Raw genomic sequence first — 24,856 nt, 5'->3', positions numbered from 1 at the left:
CACAGCGTTTTAAATTTACTGTTCAGATTTGGAATGATGTAGGTATAACAGAAAGATTACCGATAGCCTAGAAAAGTGTGGTGCTTAATGTAATGCATACAAATATTTACATAAACGAATTTATTTTTAGAATAGAGCAATAATCTGATTTTATGCGTATATAATTATGTAGACATGTTAGGATAATGAAACTGGTTAATTAGTCAACCTATTAGTTTCATCAATATAGTCCCGGACGGCCGTGCATACTGTCGCATTAGAGAAACCAAAAATGGAAGCTCCAAAAGACAAAATGACAGGCAGAGATACGTCCATACCAATACCAGGTAAAGGTGTTTCTAATAGAGTTTTTTGTAATGTGTTAAACCGCCTGCAGGTAAAAAAAAAAGGTCTATTGTTTCCAGATCATCACAGAATGCGCACAGTGGCGAAGGTGCCTGAGCAGACCTCTGTTTATAGAAATTTAGATTTGGTACCCGGCAACGCAGCCTTGTGATAGCAACTTCTTGTTTTTGAGTGCGGCAAAAGTCTCTTCGCCAGGGATATAATAAATGGCGATATTCTGTAGAGTTTGTTAGTGTTGAACCTATAAAGACTTGCAGAAGCGTACGTCTGCGGAATCTAGCAGCAGTCACATAAGTGGATGATGGACAGAGCGATAGAATTGGTTCGCTGATTGACGACTTAGCTAAGGAATCGGCTATTTCATTTAGAAACAAACCTTTATGTCCAGGCACCCAAACTAATCGTACTTTTCTCAAATGCGCAGGTACTAGTGCGCGGAACGCCTTTGTTACGTGATTATCAGCACCAACAGAAAGTGCCGCACAGAGAGATAGGGAATCTGTTATTATGACAGCTGATGTAATTGCTGTATCTAACTTGCGTAAGCCGAGCACTACTACCAGAAACTCGGGCACAAAAACGGGTATGAAATCGGGTAGTCGAAGGTAATAAATCCAATTTAAAATTGGGCTGAAAATACCAACCCCTGACTTTTCGTCGTATTGCGATGTGTCTGTAGCAATAATAAGTTTGTTGTAATACGGCGCAGGTGATCTTGTAGTTGTTGTTGTCCTCCTATTAATAGTGGCGCATACCCATTGTGGGGGATTGGCCAAATAGTGCTCACAGCAGTGCGAGAGCATGTGTTACGTGCTTTCCTTTCAAAATATGTTAATACATAGTGTTCATGTGATGTCACTTCCGCCGTTGTCGCCCTCTTCCGCCATGCCCGGGTACCTCCCTGGGTATCTACGACAGTCCACGTGCTGCAGCGCGGTTTGTTGGGGGCTCGTCATCTATTGCTGTGTACGATGTTGAAAGGGAAGCATTGTGGTTTTTTTGTTGTCGTACTTTAACGAGCTCATCGGATCAGGAAGGCCTCGTTTGTTCGCTCGATACAAGACCAGAAAATCAAGATGTGCGACACGTATACCAGCCACCGCGTACGCCGGCTGCCCGCCAGGACCTACGATGGCCCAGTATCCCGCTTTCACTACAAACACTACAAATTGCATGGCGCAAGAACAAGTGAAAGCCCAAAGTCTCTCGAGCCGAAATTTTAAGAGTGGATGAGCGAAGTGCAGCAGCTCCCATCGAAAACGAGTCATGCAGAGCTAGGCAAGTTTACAAGAGATATAATATTAATATATTGCTGCGGCCCACGCTACCAAAGTAGCAGCGCCTCCCAACCTCCAAGTATTTTAAACAGTGCTAATGTTGAGCCTCTTTGATTCAAATTTGTGGAAACAGCCGAGGAAAATATTATGCGAGGCCGATGGAGACTTTGCGTGGTGCGCGCCGCGGTAATGCTGGTCATCACTTTTTTTTTTGCGTATGTTTTGACATCTTTTTCACCTTGTATTTTACTTTTTTGTACGCTAATATACAGTGGAGTCCCTGAAAATGATGGAGACAGTCTTAGGAAATTAATTGACCAATTTTTCAAAATCTTGACACCCCCCCCCCAACTTGAACCGATCAGCTATACTTCAAAGTGAAGTAATATTGTTTCGCATCCATTTTCACAGTTTTTTTAATGCAATACCTGAATTAACGCGATCGCCATCATGATTTTAACCGCCTCCCTGACACGCTGATTGTGCACGCAGTGGTCACGGAAAAATTTTTATGTGCAGTATCTTGGTAAGCTATCTCTGTTTGCTGGTAAGTGCTTGGCTATGGCACTTACCCGGAATGAAGTTGTACCTGAAGACGCAAACAATCACCAAGTTTCTTCAACTAGTTTTTTTTTGTTAATCCGCGCCAGCCAAACACCTCAGTACTTTTCGGAAAATCAACATGTGTGTTCTCAATTTTAGGTAATAACTTTCGGCGAAGAAACACTCCAAAGCTCTGCTCCGTCTTCGGGGACTACTAAATCAACTTGCCTCACTAGGAGCCCTCAAACTTGCATCATGAGGCAAAACTAAACGAGCGCAAAACACGAGGAGACAACACGGCAGTGGAAGGTGATAGAGTCTGTAGGTACCCGGGCATGTCGGTGGCGCATTTCGGAAGTAAGGAAGGGGCTCTGCGTGACGCACGTGCACACTATGTGTAATTGTAGTTAGAAGAAGGTGCCTATTTTCTGCAGCCCAGAAGGGAAGTTTTTCACCCTCACTGTCCTTTTAATGCGGTCACCTGCAGTTAATACTTTTTTTCTACTTGTTTCTTTCCTATGACAAACAGTAAATAATTTTGGCGCGTTAGACTTATCCAGAAAGTGTCGGAGTGTACGACTTGGAGGTTTGTTGTTGTTGTTGTTGTTGTTTTGTGGATGAGGTAGGTGGGGAGAGGATTGGGCGTAAGCAGCTGGCGCCAAACTCAGTGGTTGCGCGCAGAGGCCGCGTACACTCTCGTCACCGTGTTTTGCAGCGTTGCATAAGCTTAATTTTATGAGAGTTGTTATACAGATATGCAAGTGTCGCACAGTTGACTCAATTTAGGTCGCAATCACGCCCGAGATCTGGATTCTTGGTTTTGATTGCCTTCTTTGAGGAAGTTGCGTAAAGGAGCGAACTGATCATTGTTGGATAGATGTATCCGGCTGTGCCCTTATAGCTGGTGGAGGCTCACGCCACCTAGCCATAAATTTAAATACTATCCTTGTGTGTTTTAAGGATAAATTTAACTCGCGCCTTGATTGTAGCCACCATTCAGTTAATTTCCTGCTGGTTATTTCTACCCATTTAAAACCTATTTTGCCAGCACTGTCCCTAAAGCTCAATGCTTTGGAAAATTCCGCATCATTATCTTAATCCTAGACTATAAGGTGGAGCCCTTTACAGAACATTATCAAATGTTCAGCCGTTTTCTCCTCCTCTGCACACGCACTACCTACCGTGCCTGCGCCTTCTTATTTGGCTCGGTACGTCTTGGTCTGCAATACTCCCATTCCGGCCTCGAACAGCAGAAAACTACCCCGAGAATTATTGTAGACTTTTTCTTTTGCAATTTCCTGCTTGTAGTTCGGTAGGTCTCCAGTTATGATTTTGCAAGCATCCCAATTTTCCACATGTCCCTCTCTGTTTCCTTCACCTTCTTCTTAACCGATGTTTCCTTTTGGCTTGGTATTTTGCTGTTGTCTAAATACTTGCTTGAAAATTTTCGAGCTCGTTTCCTCCATTTACTACCAACATTCTTCATGTACAAGTAGCTGAATACTTTCCTAGCCCAACGCTCTTCTCCGATTTCGCTCAATTGCTCCTCAAAATTTATTTTGCTGCTAGCTTCCCTGCACTCAAACGATGTCCATCTCATGTCACCCTGTACCCCCTGATTTGGTGTATTCCTGTGTGCTCCCAAAGTAAGTCTACCTATGCCACGTTTTTAATTTTCAACCTTGCTTCAACGTCTGATTTCATGCACAAGACCGCATTGCCTAGCGTCAAACCCAGGACTATGACATTTTTCCAAATCGCTCTCACAACGCCATACCCATTGTAGTTCCACAGTGCCCTATTTTTCATTACAGCTGCATTCCTGGTGCCCTTAGTCATTACGTATCTTTCGTGCTCCCTTAGATACTCAGCCCCATTATTTATCCATAAGCCCATATATTTGTATTTATCCACTAGTATTAGCGTGACTTCCTGTATCTTATGCTCAACGCCTTTGTTACCATTAAAAAATCTTGATTGACGGTTTTTCCCAGCTGAACTTCAAATTTAATCTATCTCCCTCATTACCTCTATTTCCCTTATTAACGAAGATGTCTATCAATCCCTGCAGATTTTCCTTGTCGTTGGCTAATAATACTATATTATCTGTATACATAAATGCTGCTAATGACTGTTCAATGTGTTTTCCTCGCTTGGCAAAAGAGAGGCTAAAGCAGAGTCGACTCCCCTCTAATTTGGCGTCTAGTCCCTGTAGATATAGCATAAATAACAAAGGTGACAAGAGACATCCCTGTCAATGCCCGCGTTGTATCTCTATAGGTTCAGATACCTGTTCTTTCCATATTGAAACTACGTTGTTATATTATAGATATCCTTTAAAAGATTAGTTATTCCATATTCCACATCTAGTGTGTCCAGTATTCTCCGCAAGTCTTCTTGAATCACACTATCATAAGCTCCCTCTATATCTAGAAATGCCAGCCACAAGGGCCTGTGTTCGTTTTCCACTAGTTCAATACACTGCATCATTGAAAACAGATTGTCCTCCAACCTCCTACGTTTACGAAACCCATTTTGTACTTTTCTCAGCACCCCCTCACTCTCCACCCATGTCTGTATTCTTACCTTTACTATCTGCATCACCATCCTGTAAACTACTGATGTCACTGTTATATGACGGTGGTTGTTTTGCCCCCAGCTTTGCCCCCTTTTCCTTATAGATCATGTTCATCCTCCTTAGTTTCCACCCATTGGGAGCTTCACCATCCATTATTGCTTTGCTCGCTGTCTCTCCTAATGTTTACTTAGAGTTTGGTCCTAGTTTATTATTAGCATAATTTGGATGCCGTCAGGGCCTGTTGATGTGTTATTAGGAACCCTTTTCTCTGCCCTTTCCCATGCTTGTTGTCCCAGTGCAGCCACTGCGCTAATTGGTCCATCCTCATCTGTTACAGTGCATGCAGTGCTTTGTTGGTGTTTAAATTTTTCTGTCATTATTGTTTTTATATATTCCATTGCCTCATCCTCTTCTCTGACCCTTTGAACTGTAGTTATGAGCCTCTGTTCCATGATTATCTTATTACTCAGAAAATTGACATGGTTCCAAAACTTTGCAGCTGCTTTTCTATCCTTTTTGTTTACTTCCGCCATCTATTGGGCCCCCTTTCTTCTAATCTCTTCTCTGGTCAGATTGGATGCTTCCCTTCTGAAACTCAAAAAGTTATCCCATTTTCTTTTGACATGACCTTCCAGTTGATCCCTCTGTTTAGCATACCTGTGTTCCCTGGAGGCTTCCTGATGTCTTACTATGGCTCCCTTAACTTCCTCATCCCACCAGTTCTTGAGTTTGTGCCTGTTTTTTCCGGTTGATTTGACTTGTACCTTAGCAAGCTATAACTCAAACAATCGAGTTAGATTTGTGTACGTCCACTCTACTTTAGTATCCTCGGTGATTTTTTCTGAATGTTTTTTGTTGTTATTTTTGTTGGCTTTCCTGAATAAACATTACCATGTGGTTGCCTATAATGCCTCCTTTCCATTTTCATTTTTCTTCCAAAACTCGGCTTGATATGTTGGTGTTCACTACCTAAGCTTCTGGACCCATAGTCATCTATGTTCATCACCCTTAGCAGATCATACATCCTATGTGACATCATTGCGTAATCTACCGTCGACTGCAGGCTTCCCACTTCCTATGTCATCTGCCCTTCGCATTTCTCGGTACTTTTGGAAGTAATTAAATCATGCCTTTCACACATATCCATTAGCATTATCCTGTTCGGTCAGTGTATCCATCCATATCTTCTATGTGCACATTCATATCTCCTAATATAATTACCTCACACACTTCTCCTAGTTCGTCAATGTCATTTCCTATGCACTGCACCGTTTGTTGATTTTTCTCGCTGGCTTTGGCCCCTGTCCACAAGTATACAAAACCCAGAAGCGTCATCTGCCCTGCCATTTTACCTTTTAGCCATAAAGGTTCTCTGCACTCCTGCTTGACCCTTTGCCAGTCTGTACTTTTATTAATACCACCCCCCTTTCTCCTGCCTTCTGTTCTATTACAATATTTCCATTGCATAGTGCGGGTTGCTTGGTGGTTGTTCTATGTCCTTAAGATGGGTTTCTACAAACCCATATACTATCAGCTTCTCCTTCCTTAGCTGTTTTTCTATCTCTCCCCACTTCATCCTATTCTTTCCACCCTGCATATTAATACACCCTACATCTATATTGGCTCGGTCCTCGTGCCTACGTCGATTCCTCCCACGGACTCTACGTGCTTATCATTTGCAAGAAAGTTAGCGCCTCCTGTCGCGTAAACAGGAAAGCTTCACTTGTGCTTTTGGTTGGAAAACATCTTTGCCGACAAACATGTCCAAGGCAGTGTTTAGTGGTTCAAATGCGCTTGTTTTGTTGCTTTAGGGCCAAAAACGCACGCCCATTATTGTTAAGAGGGTAAAGGAGGAAAACATTGCGTTTACATTTGTATACACGGTGTAAAACAAGGATTTCTGAGCAACAACCAAGTGAGGGGATACCTGCACTCTGCCACCTCGACCATTCGCCAGGCTCATCAAGCCTGCTCCTTCAGGAAGAACATTATGTTATACACTTAAAGCTCACGCTTGAAATATCTGATGATGAACCAGGTTCGGTGATGGCGGCTTACGCACTCTCTGTGAGGTGCGGTGTTTGCCATTACTGCAGGTCACATCGTTGGAACGCACTGCGATTGTGTTATCGGGAGATATTCATGTATATATATATATATATATATATATATATATATATATATATATATATATATACATATATATATATATATATATATATATATATATATATATATATATATATATATATATATATATATATATATATATATATATATATATATATATATATATATATATATATATATATATATATATATATATATATATATATATATATAGGCAGGCATGGTGGTTGAGTGGCCGTAGCGTTGCATATAGTCTAGTAGATCCTCCGTGAGCGGTCACAACGTGGTTTATTTCGACGTTTCGGCCTAGAGTCTGGCCTTCATCAGGAATGAAGGCCAGACTCTAGGCCGAAACGTCGAAATAAACCACGTTGTGACCGCTCACGGAGGATCTACTAGACTATATACTATATATATATATATATATATATATATATATATATATATATATATATATATAGAGAGAGAGAGAGAGAGAGAGAGAGAGAGAGGGAGAGAGAGCGTACTATAGTCGTGTCTAGCACACTCTAATATAAGTGCCTCTAGTTAAAATTGCCGAAGTGTCAAATGAAGATGTAATAATGAATATGCACTTTCGTAATACACTACAGTTGTTTTCTTTACGTAACAGGATTTTCTCCTGCTATACATAAAAGGGCTATAGATGCAGTTGCCACTATTGTGGTTATTGAACTAAATTACTTGTGCTTCTATGAATAATGGTTTGCGCAGATACGTGAGAATGCATCCTCACATATTAACGGAAGTATTGTGCCTAGACTTGGTCTCACCCACCATGCGATCTGAGGCTTCGTACAAGGCAGGACAACCCCATAGGTATTGTTTAGGGAAAAAGTTGTTTTGTTGTACTTGCGTGCCTTCACTGGAATAGGAGTGGGGAAAACAGTGAGCGGAAAAAGCAGTCTGAGCATGAGAGTTTTTGGTTCAAAAATAACCTTGCAAAAAGCTGCCCTGCGGATTTTTGCAAATGGTCACTTGGTGTTCCACGAAATTCACAATGAAACAACTAACACTACGTAAATACTTTGACTGCATCAGATGTTTACTATCATGCTCATCATTTCTTTATAAAGTGACTGCTTTTCTTTAAAGGTAAATTAGGTAAATTATCATTCATGTTTCCTGCACAATTTATTTGTTTTTCTTTTCAACATTATCTTAGTCGTGTATGGCTCCAAAGCTGTATGCAAATGAAAACATTGCCTCATTTCTTTATGACATCAGTAATAGCTGCTTTTATGTTAAATTGGATGTGATGCCTGATAATTTCAGATGGATATTCAGATCATTGATCCCATATCACTTCCTTGTTTCAGATTAAGGTTGGGCTAGCATAAAGATGATTTTCCCACCTAATGTACAGCCCTTCGACAGCACTTCTGACACAGAATTCATTGAAAGACAGCTGAGGGTCCGTAATGTTATATCTTTATATTTATCCCTATGGCCTTTTCGTAGTGCCTGCATCTGCAAGTACAGACCTCATAATAGGTTTCACTTGCTTATAGTATGAAGTCATATTCCTATCGTAATCACTGTTTTTAAACTGAGTGCACCAGTGTAAAGTGGATTATATGCTTGGAAACCTTTCATTAAATGTTAGCTTACAGTGAATACTAAAATATGTAATGAATTGCATGTCGTTCACACCTCTAATGTGTGCATTGCCAAAAAATGTACAAAATGGCTGCTCAATCTATTGTACTAATATTTATTGCCATTTATATGTGTTGCACCATCAGGTCAGCACTAACTGAAAAGAAAAAAAAAAGTTTTTGTGAACTGTAAACGAGAATGTTGGGAACTGTATGCTGGAATACCAGTGCATTTATCTTTCTTGAATGATTTATTTAGTTGCATATCTTGAATATAATTCACAGATTACAATAGAAGTGGAAGACACACAAGCATATCTATGTACCTATTCAGCTACAGGACCTAAACTTTCGATTCCTCAATTACCACTTGTCAGCTATGCATAGCCAGCTATGCATCAACTGGATTTATGTATAGCCATTTTCTTACAGATATAGATTTATCACTGCCTCTTCTTGGCTTTGTCACTCTTGCTTGAAGTAAAGAACATTAAGGGTAGCAGCCCCACAATGGTATGTCTCACATTCTTGAGATCAAACTTCAATCATGGGTGATTTTTTTTAATTTGCATGGTGCAAGCTTTACTTCTTCAACAGTGCTGTATGTTGCCCAATGATAGTCTTTTGAGGCATTGTCGTGCTTCTTAGCACGCATGCATGTGTTTTTAAAACACTGCATTTATGCCTATGCTTTTGTGTTCTTTTCTAGGCATGCTTGTACCAGTGCAAGCAGCTTAAATTGGATGGCAATGCTTATGGAGAGCATTCCTGGGTCAAGGAACTGGCACAGTTGCTCAGCCACCGTGGTTTTTTGTCACACAAGAGCCAGGCAGTGCGACAGTTGACAGCACACTGCCATACCTATTTGATGGTGTCAACAATCAATGATGTGCCATACAGCTGCACCAGTCTCATGGCAAGTTACTGGTGCAATTCTTACTACTAATTATTTGAGACTTTTTATTTTGCCTGCAACTTGAAAATTGCTGTTGTCATGCTGATGTGTTGTTACTGAAGAGACAGAAACATGGAAGTGAAGACTGAAAATCAAACATGACAGAAACATGGAAGTGAAGACTGAAAATCAAACATGCAAATTCTGAGTTCTGGCTAAGATTAAAATGACTTATATTGGTAAGGTTCTGTGGCCCGTGCCTGCTTGTGATGTCACTTGCCATTAGACAGCACTTGTAGGCAGGTGCGTGCATGTATGTGCAATGCCATACAAGAATGCGGATTGCCTATTCCAAACCTGTCTTGACAGCCAAAGAAATGGTACACATAGCCAAAATTCTAGAGGTTTAAACCCCACTTTCATCTCTCCATAGCCATGCAATGGCCTTCTTCATAACGTCAACTTAATTGAAGTTTCACAGAAGCATTAGTAGCACACAGTAGATTTTATAGAAAATACAGATAGTTCTCGTTAAGTTGATTGACACTGCCCTTAGCCCTCGCAGCAATTCATGGAGTTGTATTGATTCTTAACCACGGTTTTATTTGTTTATGTGATTTGCATACACGAATACATAAGGACAGAGAGAAAAGAAAGAGAAAGCAAGGTGGCAACTGCCACCTGAAGAGGCACACTACTCTTTTGGAAGGAGGGCAGAGACAGAAGGAAGGAAGATAGGAGGTAGGAAAAAAAAGAGGGAAGTAAAGAAAAAAAAGTCTATAAACTGGTGGCCATAAAGGTCGGTAGAGCGCGATGGGCTTCAGATTGCATCCCATCTTTGTAATTATATTCATTAAAATTCCTTGACCCTAATGTTTCAGAGCTCTCCTGCACTGAGTGGCATCGATGTTGGCTGGCATCAACCTAACTAATAGAAAAAACGAGGTCAAAAGAGAATGTATGCAGCGTCTGTCGATGTCGTGAGTCACTGGCCTCTAACCTCACTTTTCCTGTGTCATGTGTGCTGGCCGCTTTGTTGGTGCTCGTGTTCATACAGGGCTAGCGTTTGCACTGCGGCTGACTTCGCTTGCCGAAACAGGGCTGCCGGCATTTTACTTGGTTCACAATGCCAGCAATGCGTGGAGTGATTGAGTGATTTACGCAGCACACAAGCACTGTCAGTTTCTTTGGCAATATATAGCGAATGCTGCATTGCCGCAAGTGCAGATAGCCTAAGATTCAAACACAGACAGTTGGTGTTATTCCGACATGAAGCTGAACTTGTAATTCACGTTAGGCAGTAAAGTAATCATGGTTAAATTTTTTTTTTCATTTTGTTATTCTTCATCTTGTTTCACTCAGCGAGCTGTTTTACAGATGAACCCCTTTATAAAAGACATGCTCCGGGCAGCAATTTCTGTCTTTCATATGAGAGGTCTCTTATAACCAGATTAACGTGTATGCATTTTCTTATCAACCCGTATTTTGATTGATTGATTGATATGTGGGGTTTAACGTCCCAAAACCACCATATGGTTATGAGAGACGCCGTAGCGGAGGGCTCCCGAAATTTCGACCACCTGGGGTTCTTTAACGTGCGCCCAAATCTGAGCACACGGGCCTACAACATTTCCAACTCCATCGGAAACGCAGCCGCCGCAGCCGGGATTCGAACCCGCGACCTGTGGATCAGCAGCCAAGTACTTTAGCCACTAGACCACCGCGGCGGGGCTCCCCTGCTGACTTCGGCACCTGACTTCTGACTTTTGTATTTCTGTATTTTGCTGTAGGCACAATGGTGTGCCTACATATACCGATTTGTCTCTTATATTAGTGTCCCTTTCAATGGGTTCAACTGTATCTGATGACTACAGTGGTGCGACACTGTGCTTTACACAGTTCTTTCCTGCACATTTCTTGTGCTTACTCCAAATTTTTCACCTTTCAGGAGGTGTTGCAGTTGCTAGTGGATGAGCTAGCGTTGCTACATGACCACACTAGTCCAGCACATGACGAGCGCCGCAGTATGTTTGAGGCACGTAAATTATGATGCATTTCATTGTTCTTGCAGACATCTCTAAAAGCATTTGAGTCTCAATGCGTGTTCTATAACAAGTAGTTGACATTTATGAAGAGACGTGAGGTCATACACACTGCACATAAATGCATTCTGCAACGAGTGAGCAGGGCTTGTTATGAACGATTTCAGAGGTCATTGCTTCACACTATCTCAATTGAGGACTACCGTAAAGCATCATTAGAAACTGCCAGTACCTTATATTTTTCTTTTATCTGTAGGTGTAATGCAGTTTTACCATTCCTAAAGGCATAAGCAATGTGTGAGAGTATAAGCATATCATGTGTTTTTGTGATATGGAGATGTCTAATTTTCATAATAGACCCTTTTCAGAAATACGCCACCTGACGGTGAGCTTTTTGCCAGTTTCGCTTTGCAAAGGAGCGTGGTATAGCTAGTGCCATCATGAGGGCATGGAAAGCGAGTCGTCAAATGCTGGTGGCTAGTTCTTCGTATCATTCGATGCAATCGCACCGCTTTCTAGCTTGAACGAGCTCCGATAAGCTTTCTGAGCTGCTTCCGCTGCACAATGAGCAATATTTTGTACCAACGGGTTGGACGGGCAGTTTGGCTCATTATCACTGGCAATGCATGGATCCGGCCTTCAAGAGACTCTTGTCGGCGTGCCCTCCCGATGCAGTCCGCGTCCTGCTGGAACGCAAAAAGTGTCTGTGTGCGCTGCAAGAAATGTGCATCAGCGTCACTGGGACACGCAGCCTGCGTCATCTGCTGTGTTTCCCTCACAATGGCGGCAGACTGTAGTTCGCGTCTTCGGTGCTAGGGGTGCCCTTTTTCGAAAAGGGTCTATTATGCAAGGAAAAAAAAACAATCCAGTGTATGCAATGCACTCCTGAATGATTTCAGGATGGCTCACAGAGACAATATGTATGTCTAAATGTTTGTGAAAGTTGAGATTAGAGAAGTGAAATGAAAATTTTGCCTATACTAGTGGATTCTTCAGGTATCAGTTTTTAATGTTCATTTTGGTAGTCAATAAGCCACCACCTTTTCACAGCTTTCGCATTCCTGAACATTGTTTACACATGAATAAATAAACATCTGCATACCTTCTGCAACAAGCAATATATATGTTATTGCATAATTTGATATTTTCTATATTCTAATAAAAAATCAATAAACTTTATATATTCTCGTAATTTTAAGGCTTAAATGCTTTGTGTTTATGTTGTTTTCTCATCTTTTTCTTTCTGTTTTTTCATTCTGCAGACATTAGGTCGTGAGAAACTATTTATTCATATGCATCTGAAAGTGCGGAAGTTTGGTGCCATCATTCACAACTTGGTCATTGCCCTTTATGACGCTGTCAGGTGAATAACATAAAAAATGTATCTTGACGATTCCAAAAGAAACAAGACACTAGCTTCACTTGGTCAAGCATTGTACAGCATCTTGGCCAACGTATAAATGTGGATGCACAACCTTCTAAGCTATGTTAGTTCAGTGGGCTCCCAATAAAACAAACTCGGTTAAGCCATTATTTTATGTTTAAGGAGCAATTTGTGAGCATTTAGTTAGTTGACTCATAGATCCAGTAGGTACAAGCCCCTAATTCAGCTAAGCCAGATTTGTGCATTTCTCAACATTTGTACCGGTCTTGCCAAGCACAACATCGGTTGATAACCAATTCAACCAGCATAAAATTTTCTAGCAGTTGGAGATTGACGCTTGCCAGATTCTGGATTGCTGCATCAAAAGGGAAAATGATGGGAAACGAGTATGACTCGTTATGAAATAAAAATACCCGAGTTTTGAATTAAGAGGAGAGTGGTCCTTAAATGAGCTGTGACAGGCTCGGTACAGTCACGTCTTGTAGCACACAATTTTTTTCTTCTTTTCCTTTATACTGAATTTTGTCGCAGTTTGTTTACCTAAATAAAGCGACAAGCATTTTAGTGTTAAGAAATTGATAAAAAGAAATGTCCCAAGGATCAACAACAGAACTTACACCTTAGCTACATTTTATATATGGCCTAGCTACTCTTCCCACCGTGATTGGAGGTAAAAAAAAAGAATTTTTTTTTGCACTACAAAAGAACCATTTTCTGCTTTGGTAAAATCGAGTTCTCTTGCGGAAATATTGGCATCTGAGATGTTTTTTATTCAGCGACTTCTAATCACTTCATTTCTCCAATTTTCTTTATGTCCCTCTTGTAAGCATTTCAGCAGCAAGTTTTTTCAATTACTTTTGACAGAGTGAAATCAAAAAGTTTATGACATGGGAAGGGTAGTTACACAAAATTACTATAGTTATACTGTAGCTTATTAGCTTTTTATTACTCTGGGTGATTTTGTGCATAGCGTAATGAAAGAATTACGAATCAAGATGAAATAACAAGAAAAAACAGCACGACAGTATTCTTTTGTCAAGTTATACTATACTATTCTAAATTGATTGGCAAGAATGGTTTGTAAAGTAATAATTGACGCTGTAATCTAATCATGTATGATGTGTGCATCCATGGGCACTTCATGAAATCCACCATGTGCTCTTCCTCTGCAGCCGAAGCCTCCACCTCATTTCCGCAGTTGGGGAGTTTCTCTCACCAATACTAAATAACCTCGAGTTACCAAATGAGACACTGGAATATGTCTTTCAACACCTAATTCTACCTTTAAAGGTAGGAGGTGCATTTAGTCTTTTTACTTTTTTAGTGCAACTAACTAATTTCATGCATAATTGAAAAAATCAAACTGTGCTAAAACAAAACACGAGAAACGAACGAGACAGGACAATCGCAAACTAACAACTGGTATATTGAAAGATTCACCACCCTTATAAAACAAAACTAAGCACGCACGCAATGACAGTTATCACTACGTAATAAGTTGCACCACCCCAAAAACTACCATCTACTAAGAAGGAAATCGCACTCTTTCCTGGAAGGACACACGGATTTGTCGCTGATGCACTTATCAGACCCGTCCTTAGCTATCCAAGAGGTCTCCAAGATTTCTTTTGCTCTTTGGCTCGCCCTATCACTTTGGTGCTACTGAAGATGGGCTTGCATCCCTGCGTGCATGTGCCACGATGAACTGGTAGGTGCTCCCCACTTCAGTCTCTTATTGATTTAAGATGTACCCTGCACATAAGATGTACCCTGTACATAAGAAGAGGTTTACGAGTTCCCCCTGCCCTGTGTAATGGTTGATGTGGGGCAGACCAGATGGTGTATTAACAAGTGTTTGATGGAGCATGCTAATTCAAAAGAAGACGAAAATTGGGAGCACTTCCAGTTCATATTGGTGCATGCACGCAGGGATGCAAGCTCATCTTCTGTAGTACAAAGGTGACAGGGCAAGCCAAAGAGGAAGAAAAATCTTGGAGGCCTCTTGGATAGCTAGGCATAGGCCTGATAAGTGCATCAGCGACAAATCCGTGTATCTTTCCAGGAGAGAGCGCGATTTTCTTCTTAGTAGATGGGAGTCTTGGGGGTGGTGCAGCTTGTCCCGTGGTTGTGACTGTCACTGCGTGCGTGCTTAGTTTGTTTCATAAGGGTGGTTTCAATAAACCAGTTGTTAGTCTACGATCGCCCTGTCTCCTTCGTTTCTAGTGTCTTGTCTTTAGCATAGTTATATTTTTTCAATTATGTCTTGCCAACTAGCTTCCCAACATACCCTTCTCGAGTTCATTCTGTCCAGTTATCGTGAGGCCTTTTTGTACTTTTCATCCAAAATATTTTTTTTGTAGCTCAGAAATTGCATAGTTTTAGTGATTATGGCAGTAATTGACTGTACTACATGTGGTGCTATTTTGTAGCGATTAATTTCCTTTCTCTTTTCTGCCTTCGTAATCATTACCGACACTTCTGTTGTCACCGAGATTAGCACAATGGCATTATAATAACAAGAACAAAAAGATCAAATAAATGTTATAAAGCACTGACTCTGGGATTTTTATCATCTTAGCTTCTTTTTTTTTCTGTGTATGCAGCTACATCTATGTGGGTGTACTATCAGCGTGAAATGAAAACCGAACAGCGGCAAGCCTTCGTTATGATATAGTGCACGCTGCCCACTTATCACTACGAAGAGGCGCGCATATAGGCGCAAAGCCGCTGAACAGGACGCGCGCACCTGTCAATGATAACTGGATGGCTCGCACTACACTATGGCAAAGGCTTGCCACTGTTTGGGTTTTATTTGATGCTGATAGTACAGTGGGGATGATAAAAAAAAGCAAACAGTGTGTCATCTGCATTCTCTGCTGTTTCAAGCAGTTGTAGCCTGGATGGTGTTAAAAAGCCACTAGTCATTTGTGATATAATCAGAAATCATTCTAGCATCTTTTTATAGCCACTGAGGTCTGAGCACGACAGAAACAGCACGTAGCACTGTTTGCAGTTTTTTTTTTTTTTCATTTATTCTGTTTTTCAGCATCAGTTTCAGCATAAGCATCAAGGTATTTCATTATACCTTGACGCTTATCCTTATAGCCTATTTTTTATATTTCTCTGTATTAGTTAAAAAGCTGCCTATGCATTTAGCAGCAGTGTTGAGCTTGTTCTGTCATCCATTAGTCAACATAAAGTGGCAGGACGTTCAATGTGGAATTACTACAAGCTGACTCACTGATGTCAAAGAAGCTAGCATTTCAAAAGCAGCTTTTGATGTTTCCTGCATAGTTTATGTGTCACTTTTAACTTATGGCCCAGGAATGCTCAGTGAAGTGCTTTGAATTACTGCTGCTAATGTATTATTCATTCTTTTTTTTGTTCATGAATATTTGGTGGCTCTGCAGGAAAAAAAGCCTTACTGCTATTCGCTTTCAAGAGACCTTGTAGAGAATGCATCTTTATCCCTGCAAGCGACAATAGAAAAGGTGGGTAGCCAATAGGCCAAGTTGTTTTTTTTTTCATATGAAATGGTTTTTCTTAAAAGATAACTCTCATATGCGTGACAGTTCACCATTTTTACTGATGAGCTAAAAGGCAGGGCTGACACGAGCAATTGAAATGAATTGCACGAATTAACTTTTTGGTTGCTAACTTCATGACACATGTAATTTCAAAATTGAAGCCTTGGAGTTGTAAATTTATCTATTTAGCAGAAATCGTTCTTGTTGTTCCTGCTAAAATATGGCACATCCAAATTCCTTTGGCTGTTGATTGTTGCCTATACTCTGTTTCACCACTTTGGTTCAACACAACCAAAGCTACAGGGTGTAAGAAAACTGCACGCTTGCGCAACAAAACGTAGTTGTGACGGGGTTGACAGAAATTGGTGTTCTTTTGGTGTGTTTTACGCCACATCGCTACAGGATGTGTTGATTGTTCTTCGCATTTATTTCTTATGCATTTTATTATTTATGTCAGTTACCGCCGATAACTGTGTTTACAAATCAACATAGCAGCACCCATGCAGAAGTTACTTTCTGCTTCCACGTGCGCTGGATGAAAAAGCGCACGGGTACGACCCGCCGCGTGCTCCGAAACCGGCGTGACAGGTCTAGTTACCCTGATTGAGTGCTTGCACCTTTGTGTGACTCACGAAATCTTCTTTTAATATCTGTCTTGCTTGTTCCCATCTGGTAATTACTGATCTTGCTTTTACATGCCTTCAACCTTTGCAAATTTTTGGTATTGTCTTGCCTGAGATGCAACCTTGCGCACCGATCAGTTTTCACGGAAGTAAGATGAGCAAATTTTACTGGGATAGTACTACAACATCACAACTAACCGTTCTGGAAGAGTTACACCTTTCCAAATGCATTGAAATTCATTATAGTAATTGTGTATATGTCACTTCAGAAAGCATTGCTTTAGATTTAATAATGTCATTTAGAATAATTAGGTAACCTCAGCAGTTGCAGTTGCCACTGTTTATGGACCTTTCCGGAAATCGCAGCGCCGCGCCTTCCCCTGGCGGATCGGGGCTGGAGCATTATAGGAAAGCGGAGCGCCGGGCGGGCAGAGCCGACGTTTTCCCGTTTTCGCTTGCGTTCTGGGGCTGGCGTAAGCTGCTGCTCCCTTGAAACTACTTCTGAGTGCTCTGATTTTCATGCTCACCAACTAGCTTGTAGTGCTCGCCACAAATAGTCAGAATCATCACAGAACATGTCGAAGAAGAAGAAAAGCGGTGGATAAACCTGCTCTGTTCGTGGCTGTCATAAGACTTGAAAGACGTCTCGTTTCATAGCTCAGTGCTACTCCAGGACTTGAATTCTTGTGATGCTGCAGCTAAGTTTGACCTTTGTTAAGACATTTGAGTTCTCATTTACTGTGATTAAGGGGTTGGGGTTGTATCATTGAAGCATACCACGTAATACACAAAGTTATAGGGGTGACACCGTTAGATGCCTCATTAAAAAAATCACACGGTCCCTTGCGTATTCGCCTAAGAAGACACGAAGGTGAACACCATCTTGTTTTTATTGTCAGTCGATGTGCAAATTTTACCCCGCCAGTCCAAGAGTGTGAGCAAGATCCCATGAGTGTGAACCTGTCTTGCATCGTGGCTGGGGGAAAGCACTGGTGTAGCTTGAGCCTGGGCAAGTGCTGGTGTGCCTTGGGGTACTAAATGTTTGGAACGCCTTCGCTCATAGAACCAGTGCAAAGCCACTTTAGGTGCAGAAAACCTTCGCATGGGTGTGGGAAAGACCAATAAACCAACTGAATAAAACAAAAAGACTGCTTTCGCCTTTAAGTCGTCTTGGTTGAATTCATAAAAAACACTGCAAGTTTTTTTATTGCAGTCTTACTTAGTGTTTATTTTGCTGTTTACTGCTTGGTCATGTTCAATCGTATTTGCTTGTTATTCACCATAAACCTAGAGGCCTCACTCATTGTGGCTTTGCACACCTCTTTTTTTTTTGTTCTCTGTGTCAAGGCAAAGAGTGTTTGTTGTAGTTTCATCATTATGGATACAAAAGCGACACTCGCAGCCAGGTAACGTTGCCAACTGATGCAAGCGATGCTGCGGTATTCTATACATTTCCCACGCTGGAATAAGGCAATTGCTTTCAAAGTCAGTCTCACCATTAGCAGCCTTGAACAGCATTACTTATCAACGTTTTCTGGCTTGAGCATACTGTGCCCAGACACTGAGTGCTTATTACCATCATGAGAATGCTCTATTCTGTGGAATTTTTCTTTCTGAATACGGCTGAGGCGAGTCCTTCAGATATTTTGCCCATAGCCATTGTGGCAAAGGTGATAGGAATGGCTGTATGATTTCTACAGCTTTGAGAGCCATCTTCGTAGAAACTACAAATTACTAAATTAGCATAATCATAAACTGTAATGAAACAAGGAATCACGGAAGCTCAAGCAGTAAAATGGGATATTGTGTAAATTGTGCACACTAATGCCCATTATGTTATATATTTCTTGCCATCGTTACCCTTTGTGAAGTCGGGTCGAAAATTCTTAAGTTCTTATCAGGGACCACACAGAGACAGTATGTATTACGCTGTTTCGAAAAAAAAAAATGCTGCAAACGTAAATGTGCAGAATATTTTCGCTTCATGAAGTGCGACACTGCGCTGTAACTAAGTAATCTCTGCACCCGACAATACTCACTTGATGTCCGCTCCCTGGGCATGCTGGTAGCTGGTTTTTGCTATACTCTCAGTGTTCCAAGTGCGATGTTTGTCAGGCACAGCATTTGAAACAGGCAATTAGTATTCGAATCCACCAGCTTAGTGGGGCTCGAACCAATTTATAAGGGTCAAATTTTGATATTGATTATCATGCACGAAGTGCCACGGTCTTGCACCGCATATTGTGCAGAAGCATATCACAAGTGATAGTGCCTAACATAATGTAGTAATAGTAAAGCTGTATAGTCATGCTGAATATAAAACAAAAGAGAAAAGCGTCCTCAACATGAAAATATGACCAATGAAGCGCACGGGCCCGTCGCGAAAGCCCGGTGCATGTTAAAGAACCCCAGGTGGTCAAAATTTCCGGAGCCCTTCGCTACGGCGGCTTTGATAATCATGTGGTGGTTTTGGGACGTTAAACCCCACATATCAATGAGTCGCTGCAAAAGTCAAGTAATGCTTCCAATTCAATGGGCTCTTTCGCGGGTATGTTAGCATTTTCCCGGGTTTCAAATAAGTCAAGCATACTTTGACTTTATGTTGCTCTCTGTTGTGCCTCTTCTGTGAGTGCAGATTGAAGCAGGATTGTCATACGCGATGGTCCCGTAAGGATGCGTTTGTACGGCCACGCACTGCGGAAAACAAGGTGAGCCAACGCTTCCGCAAGCAGACCACACTCCGCCAGCGCTCTGGCTTCCCATAATGCTTTGCGACCAGCCTAGGTGGCACGCGCCAATTTCTAGAAAGGTCCATTTAAGACAAGATAAAATAGACCTGTTACTTCCTCCAAGCGCATCTATATATTCATACAATACAGTATCGGGTACAACAGGCACGAAATAATATTTAGCATGTGTGCAATCTCATATAAGTAAACTCAAGCCGCCTTAAAATTTTTGTGACTGTAACTTCGATGATGACAATTGAGCGAGCTGTTATGCAGTGAATAATATGAAACTTGTGAGATGAAAAGAGCGACGAAAGGCTGAAATATGTGAACACAACAGCTTGCATTTCTCCGTTTTTAAATGGTTTCATCTCTTTTTGTCACGGCGCTCTTATCATAATGCAACTAATTCAACCTTACATTTTACAGTGAACACATATTCGAAACAAAATGCGTGAAAATATTTTATTTATGCTCAATTTAGGGCTGACTCTGGCATTTTTTTTTTTAACTTTCTTTTCACCTTTGCATAATAAAGGAATTGATCATTGCTTCACAGCTTCACCGGCAATATTTTTCAAGGCAAATTCATTCATTCATTCACAAAACTTTATTAGTGCCCTGAAGCCCACTCTTTTGAGACCGAGGCGGGCCGCTTTCACGTCGGTACCGTCCGACCGTGCCTTGTGGCGTCATCTTGGACCTTCTGGACTGCTCGTAGTTGATCTTGATAAGACGCGCTTTGCGCCATCTTCTGCCAGTAAAGCCATCATTCTTCGGGGTCGGCGAGTCGTGGGACAGCCCGCCAGCATGTGTCTGATCTTAATGATGCCATCACCCGCGTAACATTTGTCTTGAATTTCACTGTCGGGGTGAATTTTATTTAGAAAATACAGAGAGGGGTAAGTTCCTGTTTGCAGTAAACATAGCATGACTGCCTGAGCCCTCTTCAATTTTGCGTGTGGCAGTGGGAATTGCCTACGCCCCAAGTAGTAATATTTTGGGATGTTGTTGTATGTGAATAAATTATCTTTATAGTCCCCGAAATGGTAGTGGGCATCAGGTCGTGTCTGACCGGCATGACAAGCAAGTCCTCGTGCGAAGTCATTCGTAACCTCGTTGAGGTTGACCCGAGTTTCGCCCATTTGTCCCATATGCGCAGGAAACCATCCGATTTCAATATCGATATGATTGACCTTGTTCATAAGCTTAACCACAGTCCCAGCGACATAGCCCTTGTCGAACTTTGTAATTTTTGTTTTTGGAATCTTTATAGATGTATGACCATTTTCTGTTCCTGATAGCTAAAGCAATCGTGGCTTGCTCCGGCACTGTGGAGTCCTTAGTGAGTATAGTCAGGGTGTCCCGTACCTCTCCCTGGCTGTCGACCACCACAGCCATGTAGGCCTCTTTGCCATTCACCCAGGCTGAGTCCACGATGGCCGCCTGTTGTCCTACCTGTTCGATTTCTTTCAATAAAGCTTTCGCTCTCGCTTTTCGCCTGCTGACATTGTGTTCCGGATGCATGTTTCTTGGCAGGGTAGTGGTTCTGATTACGTCTCCTAGCTCCGCGTTCAGTTCGACCTATACCTCCTTCGGGTTGTTAGATCTGTTGGGGACTAGCCCGATCGCTTTGAGTGTCAGCCTACCCTCACGTGTCCTCGTTAGTCATTCCTGCTGTGCCATCTGTTGCGCTTCAGCCATCTCTTCCATAGTATTATGTACGCCTAAGCTCATGAGTTTCTCGTTCGACGCACTGTTGGGTATACCTAGGGCAGCCTCTACTAACTTTCTGATAATGGTGTTGAGCTTGTTCAGTTCTGCCTGCGACCATTGGAGGAGACCTGCCACGTAGGTGAAGTGGCATAGAGCGAAGGTGTGTAGTAGCCTTACAGTGCTGTCCTCACTAAGGCCCCTGTGTCGATTGGTGATTCTCTTTAGTAGCCTGAGGACTTGGTCGGTTTTTTTAAAATTATGCTGAATGGCAGTGAGGTTGCTACATGCAGCTTTTATGTAGAAGCCTAGAACTTTAATTTCTTTGATGTGCTTGATCGCGGATTCGTCCTGACAGCGCAAGATAATCTTGGGTTCCTCACCTGGGACATAGCCCTTGGGTCTTCGAACCCTACCTCAATATTTTAGAACCAAAAGTTCCGACTTCGCCGCCAAACAATTTAGCCCCATTTCACCAAGAGTGCTTTCCACGATGTCTACACTCTCCTGAAGTCTAGTCTCCGTTTGGCCTATGTTGCCATTGGCGCTCCATATGGTTATATCGGCGGCATATATTGCGAAGCGTATACCTTCTATCTGCTCCGATTTCCTCGCAACTTTGGTGATTGCTAAATTATATAACATGGGTGAGAGCACAACTCCTTGTGGGGTGCCTCTGTTTCCCAGTGTCCTCACCTTAGATTTTAGTTCTCCTAGTGTGAGGCTCGCTTGTCTACCGCCAAGAAACGAGTTGACTATGCGGAAAAGCCTCTCGCCCAGACCCAGGAGGACCTTGTGCTCTATGCGATCAAAAGCTTTTTCGACGTCGAGACCTAGGAGCGCTCTCGTATGCACTAGACTAACCTGTATGAGCTGGTGCTTGATCAGGAGCATGGCGTCCCGAGTCGACAGCCTGGGACGGAAGCCGATCATGTTATATAGGAGTATGTCATGTTGTTCGACGTAGCACGCAAGTCTGTTGAGAATGACTTGTTTCATAGCTTTACCTAGGCATGACGTAAGTGAGATTGGACGGAGGTTATCTAGGCTGAGTGGTTTACCTGGTTAGGGTATGAGAATAGTATTGGCTCGCTTCCATTCCTCCGGAGATTCTCCTTTTTTTCCATAAGTCAGTGAAGTGATCCGTCAAAAAAGTGATAGTCATCGTCTAGATTAATTAATAGTTTGTTAGTAATGCCGTCGGGTCCGGCTGCCGATCTGCTAAAAAGACCATGGAGGGCAGCTCGTTCCTCAACTTCAGTGAAATCACGGTTCATTTCCTCGCACGGTGGCCCAGAGTACTCTGTGTTTGTCGCTATCCCCAATTGTTTCAGCGGGAGATATTTTTCTGCGAGCTGCTGCGTGATTACCTCTTGAGTCTTGGACTGGCTCGTCTTATGTACTAGTTTCACAATGGCTGCTCGCTTGTTAAACTTAGTTTGTTTCTCATTCAATATGTGTTTGAGGAGGTTTTAACTGCCCCCGCGTTTGATTCTATCGTCTTCCTGGTTGCAAGCTTCGTCCCACTGTTGTTTTGTGAGGGTTTGCGAGTGCTCCTCTATCTGTCTATTCAGCAATGCTATCTTTTCCTGAGCCTTCAGTTCAGTCTTTGTGTTTTTCTTTGCAGGATCGATCGCTTGGCCTCGATCTGATGTGCGAGCCTACTATCTATGTTCTCTACGCTGTCTTTTGTCGTAGTAATTCTAGTGGACTCCTTCGGGTCCTCTCCAAGCTGGTTGATCCAGTTCTGAAAGGACTGTCTGCCCGTTTCCATGGGTTCAGCCTCTAGTCGTTTTTTTCTAGCTTTCCTAAAAAGGCCAGTCGGTGCACCAAAAGGTTCTCGTCCGTTGTTTTGGCATTCCTATACTAATGTGTAGATACAGTATTCGCTACCTAGATCTGTGCAGGAGTTTTCGCAACTAGCTTTGTTTGAGTTCTTCACAAAAGTGAGGTCTGGTGTAGAGTCTCTGCACATGGACATACCACAGCGGGTGGGAAAAACCGGATCGGTGATCAGGCTCAGTTTGAGATCTGTGGTGTGGTCCCATAGCCTTTCTCCTTTCTTTGTATTCCAAGTGTATCCCCACGCCTAGTAGGGGGCATTAAAGTCTCCTTCTAATATAAGCGGGGAGCTCTTGGCGATGGTGAGTGCCTTGTTGAAAAGTGCCCTGAAGTTCTGTTTCTTGGCGCTGGGACTACTGTAAATGTTTAAGCAGAAGATGCTGTGCCCCTTGCCCCCATGCCTTTTAAGTACGACTTCGACTAGAGTATACTCGATTTTAGTCAATCCAAGGGGGATATTGTATTCGATAAAAGGTAGCTTTCTGTCAACAAGAGTGGCCAATCCTCTTCCGCAATGTTTTCCTCTACATACCGATTTGTAGCCGGTTGGGTTGACCTCATCTGATAAAGTTTTCTGCAGCACAATTACTTTTGGTTTGTCCCCCATTTACCTCGTTAATTGGCGCAGTGATGCCTTTTTGTTGAGGAATGTGCGACGATTCCATGGCCACACACGAAAACTATGGGTGCTAGCCATAATTATTGGATCAATTTAGTTTACTGTTACCCGCAGTTATTCTTTTTGGAGTACTCCCTGACAGTCCAGAGAGTGAATTTAGATTTTCAGAGTCTGACGGCAACAATTCGTCGTCCTCGTCATTTTTCGATTCGAGTTTCTTGAATCTCTTTTTTGCCGTCAATCTTTATTCCCATAGTTTGACTACTTTAAAGTTAGTCCTTCCCACCGTCTCTTTGATTTATTTAATTACCTCTTATAGTTCAGTAAGCACAGAGAAAACCGAATGACTTTCGGGGCTAACTGCTCTCTTTTTAGGAGTGGGGGAGCTGTCCCCCCTCGCATAAGTCATTATTTTGACTTCTTTTTTTTAAAATTAAATGTATATTACTGGCCTTTTTTTAATTAAATCTATATTACTGGCCTGACTGTTACTACGCTTGCAGGGCATGGCTGTGTCTTCTTTTTGAGTTCGATTGCCTGTTTGGTTTGTTCTTTGTTAGCCTTCTGCAAACAGTTTACCTTCCTAATCAATTGATCTATTCTGTTATCATTGCTGTCAGTCACCACTGGCGCAGTAGTGCTACCAGCGACTCTCACGGTACCTTTTACTTTATTGGCCCAGGTGGTCCTAGTAGCCGGCGTGACACCAGGTGCTCCGACTTAGCTCTCCGGCACTCCTCTTGACTTGGAGCGGCTGTTATTCCTATGTAGTGAGCGATGTCTGGATCTCAAGCAGCCCCGAGAGCGTGAGTGCTTTCTGGGGCTCTTGTGTAGGCTTGGCGTCTCCATGGGTGCCTTCATGGCCGATCGGGACCAGTCGCGTTCCCTTCGGCGGGCCCGCACCACATAGGGTACTTGAAACCGCTTCCTGCCCGCTTTGTCTCTGGTGGGGTGGCTTCCTTCGCAGAACTTGCACGTGGGTGTGCAGATGTG

At 42.3% G+C, this 24,856-nt stretch overlaps 1 protein-coding gene across 7 annotated transcripts in view; it reads left to right on the top strand.

Annotated features, from left to right (window-relative positions):
* LOC142761684 (sister chromatid cohesion protein PDS5 homolog B-B-like) overlaps positions 1–24,856 on the top strand; it is a 65,527-nt gene that overhangs the window by 7,112 nt on the left and 33,559 nt on the right. For 3 of the 7 annotated variants that reach the window (XR_012886687.1, XR_012886689.1, XM_075876537.1), the window contains exons 2-7: positions 8,211–8,305; positions 9,199–9,405; positions 11,333–11,419; positions 12,689–12,789; positions 13,983–14,100; positions 16,221–16,301. Coding sequence is in view for 1 of the 7 variants with exons in the window: in XM_075876537.1 (XP_075732652.1) it covers positions 8,234–8,305; positions 9,199–9,405; positions 11,333–11,419; positions 12,689–12,789; positions 13,983–14,100; positions 16,221–16,301 (666 nt within the window). In the remaining 6 variants the exon portion in view is untranslated. Of the gene's footprint in view, positions 1–24; positions 327–8,210; positions 8,306–9,198; positions 9,406–11,332; positions 11,420–12,688; positions 12,790–13,982; positions 14,101–16,220; positions 16,302–24,856 lie in introns of those variants that run through there. The other 4 variants (XR_012886692.1, XR_012886690.1, XR_012886691.1 and 1 more) reach the window with 3 other exon arrangements.

Source organism: Rhipicephalus microplus, chromosome X (assembly GCF_043290135.1).
Source record: "Rhipicephalus microplus isolate Deutch F79 chromosome X, USDA_Rmic, whole genome shotgun sequence".
Taxonomy (NCBI): Eukaryota; Metazoa; Arthropoda; class Arachnida; order Ixodida; family Ixodidae; genus Rhipicephalus; species Rhipicephalus microplus.
The sequence above is the reverse complement of the archived record's forward strand: the minus strand, read 5'-3'. Positions and strand labels throughout refer to the sequence as shown.